This window comes from Anguilla anguilla, chromosome 2 (genome assembly GCF_013347855.1).
Source record: "Anguilla anguilla isolate fAngAng1 chromosome 2, fAngAng1.pri, whole genome shotgun sequence".
NCBI lineage: Eukaryota > Metazoa > Chordata > Actinopteri > Anguilliformes > Anguillidae > Anguilla > Anguilla anguilla.
The window spans coordinates 15,815,864-15,831,955 of record NC_049202.1 but is presented as its reverse complement, the minus strand read 5'-3'; the positions used below and the strand labels follow the sequence as shown (position 1 = coordinate 15,831,955).

The window sequence follows — 16,092 nt, the reverse complement described above, 5'->3', positions numbered from 1 at the left end:
GCCGCACGATGAGCCGTTGATGGACAGCCCGGCGTGGCCCGAGCTCAAAATTACAACTTGAGAAGGAGAAAGAATCGAGGAGAGAAAAAAAAAAAAAAAAGATTAATTACTGTTTGCGGCCTGCAATTTCGCAAGGATAGCTACGGTGCCGCTCGCAGAATGATAGTGCTCCATAGCAGTTTGCGGACAGCCATTCACAGATTATTAAAGCTTTGCAAGATTAAGTGCTCCTCCTGCCTAGTCTGTTCCCGGGCAATATGCCGGGGGGTGGGGGGGGGGGGAACACAGGGATAAATCTGAGACGGGCTATAGCCGGACATATGTCATCATTGCTGGTTTCCCATAAATCCTACAGACTGTACAGAAAGTGGTTTGCGATGCAGACATCGCTCGGTGACAGCGTTGATTGCTGCACATGGCCTGAAGACCTAGCGAGCGGCCGCAGTATCAGGCTCATTTATAATGTATTGACTAACCCCGAGAATTTATTTCATCAAATATCGCTTGTGTTGTTGCATTTCAGACAGCTTTTTTAAAAATACATTTTTTGTTCTGTTTCACCGGGTTTAAAACTAGGCTATTTTTTTAAATCAAACTTAACCCTGGAAACATTCAAAAGTGGTAAATTGTTCTTCAGTAATTCATTTCCAAAAAAAAACCTTCAGGTACATTTTATGAACATAAAAACTTGAGATGCAAATAACTGATTAATGCCAGACTAATGTATTATTTTTTTCTTTCAGCTTTGAATGAACCAACTATTGACTACGGCTTCCAGAGATTACAGAAGGTCATTCCAAGGCATCCAGGTGATCCAGAAAGGTTACCTAAGGTCAGTATCCACAGAAAGAGAGAGAGAGAGATAGAGAGAGAGAGAGGGTGGGGGGGGGGAGAGAGTGGGGGAGAGAGGAGTGGGAGGGAACTTCTCCATTTATTCCAAATCTTGTATAAATTGTGACACGAATTGTAAAAACCACTGCTCAGATGAGGCAGAGCATGCAATCTTCTTTGGCAAGTCATCATTATTCAATCACTCAGAGGCAATTGCACAGAGGGGGATAGAGACACACAAACGCACGCCCGCACGCGTGCGCGCACACATACACACACACACACACACACACACACACACAAACACCCTTCCCAATACAGGGCATTGTTTTGGATTCTGGGAGAGAAACGTAAACTTTCTGTGTGGCGAAATAGTTCAATTAAACATTTTCCACTCCAGTAGGCTGTGGTGATTGTAATCTAAGCAGACCCTCTCTGATCTCTGATTATGGCCCTCTTGTTTTCCTTTCATTTTCCAAAGCTAGATCCAGTTTAATCTTTTGTTTACAAAGCTTTCGTTATAAGTCCTTGTCTTAGCGGGTTAATAAAGGAAGTCCACACATTAATATCTACAGGGTCTTTTTTTTTTCATTTGAATTCCACAAAGAAGCAGTTCGCCTCTGATTCCCACGCGGGTGACACATATCACAGGCCTGTTGTTTTGATGTGCGACATGAAAGATAAGCCCTGCTTACATTTTTTCCTCCTTTTTTTGGCGATTCTTTGATTCGGTATTTTCATATTCCTTTGATATAATCTACGACTGTACCCTGCTAATAGAAAACCGGCTAATTTCTTATTTGAAACATGCAGAGCGGAGAGCGATTGGGGTGATATTATGACTGATTAGTTTCCACGGGCGCCCGGGGTTCTCAGTAAGAGTTGACCACCTCTGATGTTTAATAATGTAAAATAACACAAATATCTATCAGGGCCCAGCATGCACGGTACACTAGCATGAACTTCCACTGTGTAATTTACAGAAAGGGTAACTGAACAGCCAAGATAATCATTGATGGGAACTGGACTCAAAATCGCCTCCCCAAGATAGTTAATGTTCAGTACATGATATGTTTCAGTTACTCTCATTTCTTCCCCCAGTAGATAGCAATATCTAGACAGAAAATCTTGTTCCAATGAATTGCCTTAAACTATCCGTGTTACCTACAAAAAAAACGTACAGCAGCAAAACTATCTTAGTCTTTTCCTCTTTCATGTCTACGTATCTTGAACAAAATATCTCAACATTAAAGGTTTAATAAAGAAAACAAAAGCGAACGCTTGCTATGCAGAAACTGAGAAAATAAGCATTTATTTGTTTATGTTTTTATCACGTGATAGCAAATAATTATATTAAAAATAAAACCAAATTGTGTTAGCCTTAAAAAAAAAAAATACTTCAGCCGAAGCGGCACTGCTCATTCTTCGCACGGCGCTATTGCGGAAAGGTGGAATCCAGCGGTTTCGATAAACAACATAAATATTTGATTTCGTTTCTAATGGACCCAAATGCGGAGTTCGGCGGCATGTAAATGCAAACGCCTAGCGATTCATCATTGTTAAGCCAGCCGTCTGAGCTCGGCTCGCCGGGGTCAAAGCGCACCCCTGGTAAAACAGCGATTGACCCTTACATATACGTCCAATGAGCGGAGGAACAGAATACAGAAAATCAGCATTAAGCATTGTTGGGGCGAGGCGGCACTGTAATAAGGGTTGGAGAATGTAAAATGTGCGTTAGCGATAAGCCAAAGCGTCTGAGTGTCTCTTCCCCCCACCCCGAGCCCCGTGACTTCACCCTGCAGTTGATAATATTACCACAATATTGATTTCTGCAGCATTTTTTTTTTCCTGAGGAACCGTAATGCATAGGGTTTGATGGGTAATTGTGGCCTGACAGAAAGCCAATATGGTGAGCATGTATTGCTTTGGACATACACTAATAATGTTGCTACACAGACAAGGACTTGGTCTGAATTGAAGTTTACCTCCTAATTTTAGACAACATCAAAAATTACTGGCTGATCCAGTGGGAGGAGCTTGAATGGGCACATTATACAACAATCCAGTGTGTATATAAAGGCAATAACTATGAGCGCTCATGTGATAAGAGAGGAGATTGGAAGGGGGACTCTCCAATTCTCATTCTTTTTAGGTCTTGTTTTAAAACAATTGTAATATATTCCCCAGCACACGGAAAGAGAAAATAGAAGGATGAAAATCAGATTATATCTTATACATTCACTTATGCCCTGGAAAATCATATTTATTACAAAGTATATAGTAGAAATGGGGTTTTACTTTAGCAACAAATTAATCTCAAATGCATTTCCTCATGTCGTTGTGTGTGTGTGTGTGTATGTGTGTTAGAAATGTGTGTCTCAGATGTGTGTGTGTGTGTGTTTCATTCAGCAAACACAAATGTATTCAGCTTCCTTTTTCGTCTAATATACAAGAAAAATTATTAGAAATGCATTCATGTCGAGCAATTACCCATGCATTAAAATTCATCTTCTTCTCTCTGCTTTTTGAAGTAGCTACATCTATTCGCTCGGTATCTCTCAATGTATTCATAACCTCAGGCAAATACTAACAGAATAATTGCTTTACAGTTTTTTAATGACATTAGCACCTGAAGTCACATCACCTTGGTTACTTTTCTTTTTTTTTTAATTGTGATGATGTATGCTGTTCTAGGTGATGGGAGAATGTGAATAATCAGGAGTGTTTAAATCGCTGTTCGTCCACAGGCCTAATGATGAACACTTGTAATAATAACATTGTTATTATAATAACAACTCATCTCGGGTTTTAATAGTTTCAGTTTAACCTGAAGTCTGTTATGCCCCTGCAAAAAAAAAAAAAAAATAGAAAAAAAAGAAGAGAGTCAATTACACTTATCGTCGTGGCTTGGAAATTTACATTGAAATGCTTCTCAAACACAATTCCGCGGTAATCGTATTCACCGTGCGCGTCTCTATGCACGAGGAGGGCATATTGGAACAAAACAAGCTCGTTCAAAGCATCCTTGACTGATTGGGTGGCGCTTTCCGTCGGCTCGCGACGCGACTAGACCGCCACTTAAGCGCGGCCCGGTGAGCCGGGTTCATTAGTTAAGACACCGCGCTCCGGATAGCAGATTAAGCGTGAGAGGCGACGTAATTTTCTTAAACTATCCTTATGTCGCCTTCGCAAAGTACCATATGGACGAGGAGGGCCAGGGTATTTCCCCAAAATGAAAAAATTGCTTGCGAATATGACAGTCTTAATTGCTTTAATCGTTGCTCAAAATTGAAAGGCATGTAAAAAGTCTTGCGATATGATGGAAGAGATTATGAGTAATTATTAACACCTCAGGAAAACACTTTATCTCACTCAGAGAGCGCCGCTCTGCCTGGTGAGACCGGATTAAGACAGCTGGGCCATTCATTGATTGTACCTGCTTCGTGACAAGTCTAATTCTTTATTTGTATGCAAACTAGATGCACGCAACATCAAGCATAGACACCAATTTCAGAGGTAAAGGCCCATTTTAAGAGCCATCCATCCGGCAACTTTTGGGATTAAATGCTGTTTTCTGTGAACGTATGGCGCGCGCCTGAAGTGGCGTCTGCAGTGATTAATCTTGATAAATATAGGATCCAGGAAGAGATGCTTTTAGGAATGAGAGATCCATCGAGCCATGCGTCGGGGGCCCCCGCGCTCAGTTATCCCTCTCCCGGTTAACGCAGACCAAACGTAAAGAGCTGGCATTTGAAGCGGCGGCGTCTTCATAAAAGGCGTATCAACGACCGAGATCGTGTCTAACATGCATTTGAGGTGCCCGCGCGATAGAAACCACACATGCATAAAATTGGCGGGTCCCCATTATGGTACACTCCTCAGCGTGTCAAACCAGGCTCCATGTGATGGAGGCCATCACGGAGAGTGAATAGGACTGATGATCTGAGCCCACTCTGTCTATCCACATAGAGGTAGTGTTAATTGAGGAAACTACGATGAACTGATTTTTGCTTGTATGCTAGATAACCCCACATAGCTCCACATTGTACTGCCAGGTTTTTAGTTTTGGTTTTAAGGGAAAGAAAATCAACAAAAATCCAATTCAGGATTGTCTCGAGAGTGGTATGAGACCATGGCCATCTCTAGCAACGCAAGACTGATATGAAAACAAGGAAGATCACGAGCGATGCCGGACTGGCATTCCGGCTTTTCTAAAATTCGGAAGAGAATTGAGCAGCGCGCTAATCTGCGTTGTCAGAAAAGTATGAAGCATGCCGACGTGGATAAGACAAAATTCAGTGCATCCATGTCCCTGGGCACTGATACTCAGCATTCGCTGGATGGGAAGTCATTTATGAAGTCCTTTGCAACAGGCAGTGAAAGAGGTTAATTGAAAAATTTCTTAATGTCATTATGAAAGAACTAGATTAACCCAAGCTAATTCACTTTATTGTTCGGAAGAAAGAGAAATAAGCATTGAACTCTCTTGCAAATTTGAGCCATGAATTAGGGGTGAGATGTTGTCTTTAAGGACTCTGCCAGTTTAATTAAGATATGGAAAATTACTCATTGTTCTTCGCCACTAAAGTGCAAGGAATTAGCTGCCAAATGCAGTGCCTGGCCCTTTCATATCTCATCCGTGTGTTTGTTTGTTTAATACCCACAAGGCGACATCATTAAAACTGAAGCACTTATTTTTACTCATTTAGCATTAAAGCTGGCGAACGGCAAAGCCATTTTGCGTGTTTGTAAAATTTTAAGAGGTGTAACTGAGCAGGAGAAAATGAATGTTGCCAAATTATCTTGAGCAGGATGACATCATTGCTATCACAGAGATGATGATGGCGACAGCTATTATTATTATTATTATTATTATTGTTATTATTATTATGAGAAGTGAACAGCTATTTTTGTTTTATTTTTCACCCGAAAAGAAGGTGCCTTTTGGCAGAATGACTCATTTTGTGTTCGTGTTGTTGCGCTTGCAGGAGGTGTTACTGAAGAGAGCCGCTGACCTTGTGGAGGCTCTGTACGGAATGCCCCACAACAACCAGGTAAAGGCACCGCGCTTCTGCACGGGCATCTGTGCAGACGCCTGGAACCGGCCTCTCTTTTGTGTACACACGGAGTAATTAAATCAGCACATTTCCCTGCCCGGTCCCCCCCCCCCAACACTTTGTACATTTCAAAGCTAGCTTCAGGCCATTGTGCTGTGCTACGGTGTCATTGCTCTTGGAAAGCAGTTTAGTCCTTCCCAGATCCATTCCTGGCCACTGCACACATCTGAGAGAAGAGTTAATCACTCAAAACGCACACGCGTGCACCCACTCAAATGAGAGAATAACCTTGAACGGGGTCCAAAAGATTCCGTACTCGGTGCAAATTCCTGAATAAATCTACGGAGCAGAGCTGCTCAAATATAGGACTATGTAAATTCAAACATAATTACCGTTTTTTTTTTCTCTCTTTTTTTTCATTGCTAATTCTGCTAGCATAACGTGGCACCAATGTAGTGTTGATACAGGGAATTACAGCTTGGTTTTAGGAACATTTAGAGTAATACCAGTTATGGCTGAGTGTGTGTATATACACTACGTGTATATACAAATATATATTATGTATATACACATATATTATGTGTGTGTGTGTGTGTATCAACACACACTTTCATAGTAATTTCTATTTTCATGGAAATAATTATTGGCTGCTTGCAATCAAAGACATACTGTAGACCTTAAAAAGTTTTATATATTTCTTATAACGCATGTGAGAAACAAGAAAAAAATAGACTGAGCGCAGAACATATCATTATTTACGATGATAACACCGGAATCATATTATTTTTTCAAGCTGTCGGAATGAATTGCGACAGAGTGCGTCCACACTGGTCAGCCATGCAGTGCGGGGCTGAGAGGAGAAGAGAAGTACTGTGTTGATGATAACCCTGGTTTCCCCCCCCCCCCCCCCCCCTCCCCCACACTCCTTCCTTCCAGGAGATTATTCTGAAGAGGGCGGCTGACATCGCGGAGGCCCTGTACAGCGTACCCCGCAATCACAACCAGATCCCGTCCCTCGCCAACACCGCGTCCCACGGAGGCATGATGGGAGTAAACTCCTTCAGCAGCCAGCTAGCAGTCAACGTCTCAGAGACATCTCAGGGTAATGACCAGGGTATGTAACTATGAGAGGAGATAAGCTCCGCGCAGCAGCTAATCTACCTTACCCTTCAATATTACCTGGCCGGCACTCACTTCCCTGGCCGCGGCTATATCTTCCCCGGCTGCCTCTAATTAATCTCCCAGGAGGTTGCCTGACACTGTCGCTGCCTCCGCTGTTTACTTGGCGGTGAGTGACCGCTCCTGGTATTCACTTAACGCCAGAGCTGATAATAGTTTTACATCTGTTCTTTGTTGCCGCTGCTAAGGTCAGGTTGAAGTGGAAATTTCTCTCTCTGTCTCTCTTTTTAACGACAGACACTTGCGTGCGCGCCGAACGCTCGCGCGTTCGTACGTGCACGCGTGCCGCCAAACCTAAATTCTGACACGTAGAATCGCACGTGTCCTGTGTATATTAGCTGGCTGCTGGCTTCAGGGATACAGGCAGGCAGATGCTGTACGGCATGGTGTTCTTGTGAAGTAAAAAAAAAAATAACTGCAATACAGGGTTTCTTTTGTGTTCTTTTGTATTTGAGATTAGCGTACATATGTACTGATATGTTGAGTTTTAAAGGTCAACTACGACTGTTCTGAGAACAAAAAAATAATTACTGGTATAATATGCATGGATATTAGGAATCGGTGATAGGTAATTGAATTTAAACCTAGAGAAAGTGTTTAGTTGTACAAAAATGGCCTGCACCAAACCGGTTTATAAACGGTCTTACCGATGGTCACACCAATGAGCGGCCAACCAAACACTTTCCTTGGGTTTAAATTCCTCACGCGACATCCTTCTGAAAGGAGCTCTCTGCCTCTCTTCCGACAGTGGGATACAGCCGCAACACCAGCAGCGTCTCTCCACGTGGGTATGTACCCAGCAGCACCCCACAGCAGTCCAACTACAACACAGTAAGCAACAGCATGAACGGGTACGGGAACGCGGGGATGCCCAATTTAGGGGTGCCCAGCTCCCCGGGATTCCTCAACGGGTCCTCGGCCAACTCCCCCTACGGCAGTAAGTATCAAGGTAATACGACTTCCATTTTCTCTCGCACTTGAAAGCGCCTTGTTTTTTTTTGTTTTTTTCCGGTTATTCCTTTCGTTGTTTTGATATTTTGGGAATGTGTGCTACTGGATAAAAGGAGGGGTGACTCTGGAGGCTGAACACCCTGGTCAGAAAGTTTCAAATCCGGAATAAATAAACAAATAAATCAAATATTTTTTTAAAAGGCAACAAAAAAAAGTAAATCTGGACCATGTTACTGAAGCAGTGGGAAAAAAAATCTATATATATTTTTCGCAATGAGTTTTGCCCCGGATATGTTTCACAATCAGAGTCCAATACAAAACCTATTATCCAGAGAGTGGCCATGGCAGGACATTTCACTCCCCACTCCCAACACCAATGATTTTATTGCCTTTTTTTGTTATATATATATATATATATATATATATATATATATATACACTCCCATACCTCATGATTTCCTTCCCTCTCCATCAAAATTTAAGTTGTTTTTATTTATTTATTTATTTATTTTTTTAAATGATTCTTTTCAACAAAGAGGCAAGGCCTGATTTAATAAAAAAAAAAAAAAATCCAAATAAAATAAAAAAACATTTTTGAATCTCCTCTTTGCCGTGAACTCCTCTCTGAGTGGTGCTTATTTTTGCTTTATTGCAGTAGTGCCGTCGAGCCCTACCATGGCAGCCTCTTCGGTCAGCCTCTCTTCAAACTGTAGCAGCACACACGGCATTTTCTCATTCTCACCTGCCAATGTCATCTCTGCAGTGAAACAAAAGAGCGCCTTCGCTCCCGTTGTCAGGCCCCAAGCCTCTCCACCTCCCTCTTGCACCAGTGCAAATGGCAATGGACTTCAAGGTGAGCCGCGCGCCCTCCTTTTACCCGCGACCTGCAGACGCCTTTCCTCCTCCTCCTCCTCCTCCTCCAGCGCCACCCTACCCGCCCGCCCCACCCCACCTTAAATGCTCTGGCCCTCTCCAAAGAGCGGGCCCGTACCCACGCGTAACTTTTTCGCCGGGTTACGCGGACGTACGGCGCCCGACATCAATCGCGCGCGGCTAGATGGGTTGAACGGGGAGACGAATGGACGGGGGTGGCTAGACGGGTGCATTATGCACGCTTGCATGTATGCATGTGCACGTGTTTAAGAGTTTTATTTATTGATTTATTTATCTTACCATCAATGATTAAGGGAAGTTAAGAGACTCCGGGGACTGTTTGGGTACTTATGGTTTGATGCAGCGTTTAACCTGTTGTATAGTAAAAAGGAAATAAAATGTAAATGAGGGTGAATCATGGCCAGGGCTAGTAGCGAGAATGCAAAGCTATCCTATTCCTTTTTTCGACTGCAATATTTGCTTGGAGTCCAGTTTGGAATCTGATTTCCAGCAAGGGTCCTGATATTAATATTCATGTGTGCTGTAGGAACTCGAGGCAAGTCCTTAGATGTGAACTACGTTTCCCAGAGAAGCCCACCTGGGTTACAGTGCCCCAGATCAGAGATTACACTATATAAAATTTGTTTACACGTATGTCAATGTTCTGCGCTCTTTGTAAGATAAACGCATATATATTATAAAATATTACATCTCAGGTAGTTTTACTGCTTTGTCCTGAAGCCAGTCCCACGGCAACCAATTGCAATTGCAGAGCAGGATGGCAGAAGAATTCAACAATATGAATTATTTTGGATGATCTATATTTTTTTATGGAAAGTCAGACTTGTTTGCATTGACTACATGTCTTAGCAGTAGTGTGTGCATCCAAGATTAATAATGTTGGAATTAATGAAGTGGGAAATTAAAGTTCATGCTGTTACATGCATGCACTTATTAATATGTGGTTTGCAGAAATTAATGAGGAATGCCTTGTCACCACGGGCTTTTGCTAACTTAAAATCACCCGAACCATGATGTTACAAACAAACCGAAAAGGACCAAAATAGTTTTCGTCCTAGCCCTTTCGCTAGACACCTAATTGTTTCAAATGGGCGAAATTACCGCAAATATCAATCTCGAGTCTTTGGGTGGGACCCCTTCGTAATGACTTCCAAGCCCACGGTCTCCTAAAGAGAGGCTTTTGATCTCAGGGTGGCCCCGAGATGCACGCTCAGATATTCGGATGAAACACAATTAAGGGAACATGGAAAAAAAAAAACCGGGAAGGTTCGCCTTTCGGGGGCGTCGAGGACACGGGTGGGAGAAAGAGTCGAGGATTTCAATTTCGGAGGGGGAGAGGGGAGCGGCGTCTGGTCCTCGGCTGGCGAAGGAGCCGGCCGTATCTGACGTTACCAGAAGTGACCGTGTTGTTTCTCGGCTGTCAGCATGGACGGCCTCCTGGGAGGCCAGGCCACTGTTTGCCATTAACAAAACGCTAAGAGAAATATCACACGTGGGGGAGGCAGGATGCTTTCTGGCGAAAATGTCAGAATGCTCCTCTTTGAGAAGTGAAGTCTTTTCTACCATGTCTTGTTCGGGAAGCACATTTCACTTACCACCCCGCTCACCCCCCCCCCCCCCCCCCCCCATCTCCCACACAACCTTTACCCCCCCTCCCTTCATCCCTCCTTCCCCCCACCGCCATCTTACACACATTTTTCTTCCCTCACCCAGAGCAGGCTTATAAATGTTTGCATGAAAAAAGAGGAAAGAGGTTGCATTTTAATACGCTACTTCTTCCGTATTCGTTACTTGATTGTACTTGAAATCGTGTGTTGGTTTTGTTTTATTCTGTTTGCTGTGCGGTTGAGGCCTGTATGCCTAATGCATCTTTCTCTTTCTCCTTTTCAGCGATGTCTGGGCTGGTTGTCCCTCCCATGTAAACTGCACTTGCCTCTCTCAAGCCTCGATCTTCACAAAACGGGCTTCATGGGACCTATTTAGTACATACGGAAGATTCTGGTCGAATCAGTGTCATCAATCATGAATATAATCAACAACAAATTCTGTTATTCAGAAGAAAAAAAAAAAAGAGACTTTCTTTCCAAGATCTTATTCAAATGAATATGAATTAACATGCAAGCGACTTCTTTCATGAACAATTCCATTTTATTGACTGAATTTCTTGTCATATTTTCACATTTCTCAGTCTTGAAGAAAAAAAAAAATGAAGGAAAAATGCCTATTTTGTATAAACGTTTCTGGTTACATCTTGGCTATGTCTAGTTCTTGTTCTGTATTGGGAGAAACTCTGTGGATGCACCGTTTGATGAAAACACTGATGAAAAATGCCTCTGAACTTGTTTCTCTTAAATTGATGCTCAGAAATTGGCATCTATATAATGTGAATTTATTTCTTTTTTTCTTTCATTTTTATGTTTGTGGTTAGAATAAAAGGGGGCCAAGAAAGGGTGAGCCATTGAACTGGAAATAATAGAAATATATGATTAAAAAAAAAAACAAAACAAAAAAAAAACAAAAAAAAACAAACAAAGTAAATAAAACTAAAACTGTGGGGAGGGGCAGATGGAGGTAGGGAGATTTTATCATGCTTACTTCATCTTAAAAAATGAACTTTGTAACTTATTGTAGTTAGAAATAGTAACTTTGATATTGCAAAAATCCTTCTCTTGCCTTCAACAAGCACACTGACAGAGAAAAACGCTACTGTCTGTTGGTTAAAAAATATACTTCCACTGCTAGAGCTTCCTGTTTAAGCAAGTGTGATCTGCAATGTTTTTCAACTTTTTGCTAGCACTGTATACTATTGCATTCTTAGGCTACTGTGAAGTCTATGTTTCTTGTACCAGAAAGTTGTCCTTTTACTTCTAGCTCCTTATTCCCTGATGTGTTTTGTATGTGGTTATACGATTGTAGACTTTTGTGATTTTGCCAAAGTTGTAGCTAAATATTTATACACTTGTCTTGAATTTTTCCAGATCCACTTAAATATTTAGTACAGAGTTTTATTCCTTCTAAAATGACAAGGAGTAAAATAGTCTTATACATTGCAACACTTTCTTTCACATTACACACTTGCGGTCACTAAGGGAATTTTTGTAACATATCAATTATAAATAGTGTATTTATCTTTGAAATTTTGTATATTGCTTTCCATCATTTTATTTGATCTTGTATGTATTGTTTGTCATAGCCTGACATCGTGATGCAGCACAGAGCGTTAAGCCAAGAATCATTGCCTACATCTGCTTTTTTTGTATCGATAGATTGCAATGTCCATACATTTCATTTGTATTTCTGGAAATTTTGTTACTTTGCTGAGACTTTCCGTCCATTTCTTTTATTTTTTTTTTTTATTTTGAGGAAAAGTCAAATTCATTGTTTATTTTTATATTATTTTTTAAGTTATGTAAACAAATACTTTTTTGAAATAAAAAAATGTTTGTTGTATAGTCAAATAAATTGTTTGTGACACATGGCTGTAATAATACTAGTAGAAAATGTGCATGTCAAGCCACCTTTGGGTGGAATGATTCAATTTGTGGTTGTATTTTCTTTTCTATTTTTTTGTAGAATGTAAAAACTCATTTTGATCTGCCACCCATGACTTTGCCATATAGCTTAACTGTGTTTACAGGGAACAGAAATCAAAACATCTAAATTTGGAATGGAATCGTAAATCAATCACTAATGTTTATTAAAATTTGTCAAGAAAAAAAAAACAAAACAAAAAAAAAAAAAACTCTTATGATGCCTTTACAGTGGACTTCTTGAGAGTAACTTTTTTTTTTCTCTGTCGTTTGAATGACAACTTTACACCACAATTGCCAATCATTGCTCCATAAGGATTATCAATGGTGTAAAAAGCACAAACATTTTTTTTACTAAAATAAAAAAGAACTATTGTGACCCCTCACCTTTTGGACTATTTTTTCATTATTTTTTTATTGTTTTGCTGTATTCTGCAAACCAGTATGAAAGTCTGAGAAGTGTTTAAAGACTAGAATTTTTATATTGTATCATAGAAAATGCCAGGATTTAAATGTTATATATTGTACACTACATTTTGTAACAATTCCAAAAAAAAAAGTACTGTAGCATCATCGTAGCTATATACATATGGCCATTTTTGTTGCTTTTTTTCTGAGATATTCATTTTCCTGACAGTGCCAAATTAACAGATCGAGGCAAGTGACTTTAATGTATTTGTTTTATTATTATTTTCTTCCTTTTTATCTTTTCCTTTGCACTGAAGCCTTTGTAAAATGGCATGTTGTAATGTTTTGCAGACTACAGCATTAAGGCTCAAACGAAAAGAGGCGTTCCTCTTTGCCAAACTGCACACAAGTTTTATAATTTTTTTGTCTTGAGGACGCGAGGGTGGGACCTGTACAAATATAAATGATGAATGGGCAATGCATTTGCTTGGTGATAGCTCAACAAGGCTGAGAGGGGGAAAAAAAAAACATAAGAAGTCACCTTGAAAGTAAGATAGACTCAAGGTCATGCAGCAAACATGTGCAGATTTCATCATTAATGCAATCTGGTTTCTGTTTCAGTCTAATTAGTCCATGCACTCATTGCTTTGTTAACTTCAGTTTGAGGATTTCACTGAATGGTAGAACTTACTGTTGGGGAAAAACTACAGTAAATTTGTTTTATGTGTACATTTTTTCCAGATATTTAACTGTATAAAGATGTTCATTTTACACAATATTTAATTAAAGTGTTTCTTGTCTGTGAATGACCTCTCCCAGTATTATTAATTTGGATTTTATTTTCGCACCTAAGTACCTGAAAAAAGAAATACACAGAGGGAGAAAAGGAAACAGTCTACAGGACCGAGACACACTAAATTATAATGACCATGATCTCTCAGAATTTTATGTTTAACAAAAGCTTGTAAGTTTTACTTCCACAGACAGATTGTTTTTCAGTTCATATCATTTACTCTGCCCCACTAGATAATTTATGCAAGGACAAAATATTAAATCCAAGGTCTCCGATGTGACAATCAGTTCTCATCTTCCTTAATACATGCAGATGATAGTGCTCTAGCTACAACACTCCTCATGTTATCCAACAAGTAGGAAGTATGGCCACTCACATAGCAAAACATACATGCCTATGGATAGCCAATGAGGGACAGGATAAAAGACCTGCAGGGGTCTCTATCTCTATCTCTATCAAGAATGAAGGTGTGCAATGCATTCGTCCATTTTTTAAGTGGTAGAAGCAAGCATGCCAAATGTTCAGAAGTGTTCTTTTATAAGTAGCAGTGCATCTTTTCTTCATAAGGTTAACTTTGAGAAGCTTTTTTCTTTTTTTCTGGCCTGCATTTCATTAGTCAAGTGAATAACAGTGGCTGGAAGATAATACTGTACCATCACGGGTGTTTTCAGGCTAAATTAATTAATGTAACGCCCAAAAACCAGAAGCAAATACGGTTAGCAAAAAACAATTTCTCACCTGGAATCCAGAGCCTTTTGATCCACTATGCAGGTCAAGCCGTTCCAGTTTTAGAAACAGTCCGCCTTCGGAAAGCAGAGGCAGGTCACGGAGGTGAGCCTTAAGAGACAGACACAGTGTTCCATCAGAGTGGTAAACAGCCCATTTCCAGCTTTCCATGACCCTCTTAAGTGAGACTAAAGGAGACCATACTTACTGTACAGTCACCAGAATTAATGTGGGTTAACACATGCAACTCTGTAATTTTCCACTGCTTTGAGCTGGTAATGCTGGCCTTGGTGGCCAGTAATGTTCCCATCGTAATGACATTTGCACTGCAGCAAATGGGACTGACACTACTGTTAAAATGGAAATTTCTGTTTAGCTGCAATCTATGGTGGACCGTCATTGGTGTAACAAAAGGAAAATGACAGTAACATGTATATTATAAAATAATTCTGGATAGCATAAATAACTAGACATGAACCAATATTAATTGAAAATGTATTTTAAAAAGAGTTATAAAAGTTTTATTGAAGCCTTTGAGAGATCAGAAAGGGCATTCTGTGAGTGTGATATTTCATGTTTCACTGCATTGAAAGGAGCCTTGATTATTGGGCAATCAGGCAGGGAATACACTACAGACTGTTAACCCTCCCTCCCTGTGTAACACTATAGCCCGTTATGCATTGCTCTACTGGAGCCAAAAATCACTGGCACAATGGCACAATCAGGTTTCAGTTCTGGACTATGGGATATACTGTATCACTGTGCTGAGTAGCTGTACTTCAGCTGGATACAATACCCGACATTTTCTAGATGTCTTTGTCCTGCTAGATACTTCGAAGGGAGGTGTGCATGTGGCTCCTACTTCATCCTCTTTTAGAGAGGAATAAATGTCTGTCATAGTTTCATTTGTATATAAACAGGCCAAACATCTGAGAACAGATGAGGTCCATACACAGAATACTTATTATGTTGCTGGACATTAGAGGTACGGACTGTGTACAGCTCCTGTGTTTGAATGATTCTTATTTGCGCAATAACAGATATAATATTTCCTCATGGGCTTGGATAGACTTACCATAGCCTTGAAGTGGTCTTGGATCTTAATGGGGTGTTAGTTTTTGGGTGAGCTGGTGGCTCAAGACTTCCATCTTATGTTTCTGTGAGTTCCTGGAATACTCCTTTCTCCGAGGAACTGACCGCCTAGTCAAGGCAGTGATCCCTAAAGAACATGAGCAGATTTTGGCCTGTTGCACTGCCCACATAGAGTCCAATGAATCCATGGCTCTTTTGTCTATAACATGCATTAAAGATAGAAGTACAAACATTGCATTTTAGACCCACTGAGGGTTGTTTTGTCACAACTCCAATCCAAACACAGTTTAGAAACCAATATTTATTAAATATTAACATTCCAACTAAACTATTCCAATTTTCTTATCTGATTCTCTCAAGCAAAACAAACGGAGACCTCAAAAACTGTGCGTTCTCCTCAAATAAATACTTCGATTCTATGTTGCTTATTTTTATGTATTTTTAAAAATAATTTTATTTTTATATGTCATCCCCAACTCCACCGTACAACAGTCCTCCACGCTAACTTTGTTGACACAAGCACTGCACGTCCTTCGAAAGGAGTCGTTACATAACGGCTATGACATAGTTACACTAAATATAAAACCATAACATAACTAGCTGGAAGAAGTACCACAGCAAACAAAGACAG

General features: G+C 40.4%; 1 protein-coding gene across 19 annotated transcripts in view; it reads left to right on the top strand.

Moving 5' to 3' along the window:
* The window catches only part of ebf3a (EBF transcription factor 3a), a 94,547-nt gene extending 81,169 nt beyond the window's left edge, over window positions 1-13,378 (top strand). For 4 of the 19 annotated variants that reach the window (XM_035407076.1, XM_035407075.1, XM_035407077.1 and 1 more), the window contains exons 11-16: window positions 744-832; window positions 5,820-5,885; window positions 6,825-7,002; window positions 7,816-8,004; window positions 8,782-8,871; window positions 10,803-13,378. In XM_035407076.1, the coding sequence (XP_035262967.1) occupies window positions 744-832; window positions 5,820-5,885; window positions 6,825-7,002; window positions 7,816-8,004; window positions 8,782-8,871; window positions 10,803-10,834 (644 nt within the window). In that variant the 3' untranslated portion in view covers window positions 10,835-13,378. Of the gene's footprint in view, window positions 1-743; window positions 833-5,819; window positions 5,886-6,824; window positions 7,003-7,815; window positions 8,017-8,673; window positions 8,872-10,802 lie in introns of all 19 variants that reach the window. The other 15 variants (XM_035407065.1, XM_035407064.1, XM_035407070.1 and 12 more) reach the window with 7 other exon arrangements.
* The last annotated feature ends 2,714 nt before the right edge of the window (window positions 13,379-16,092 follow it).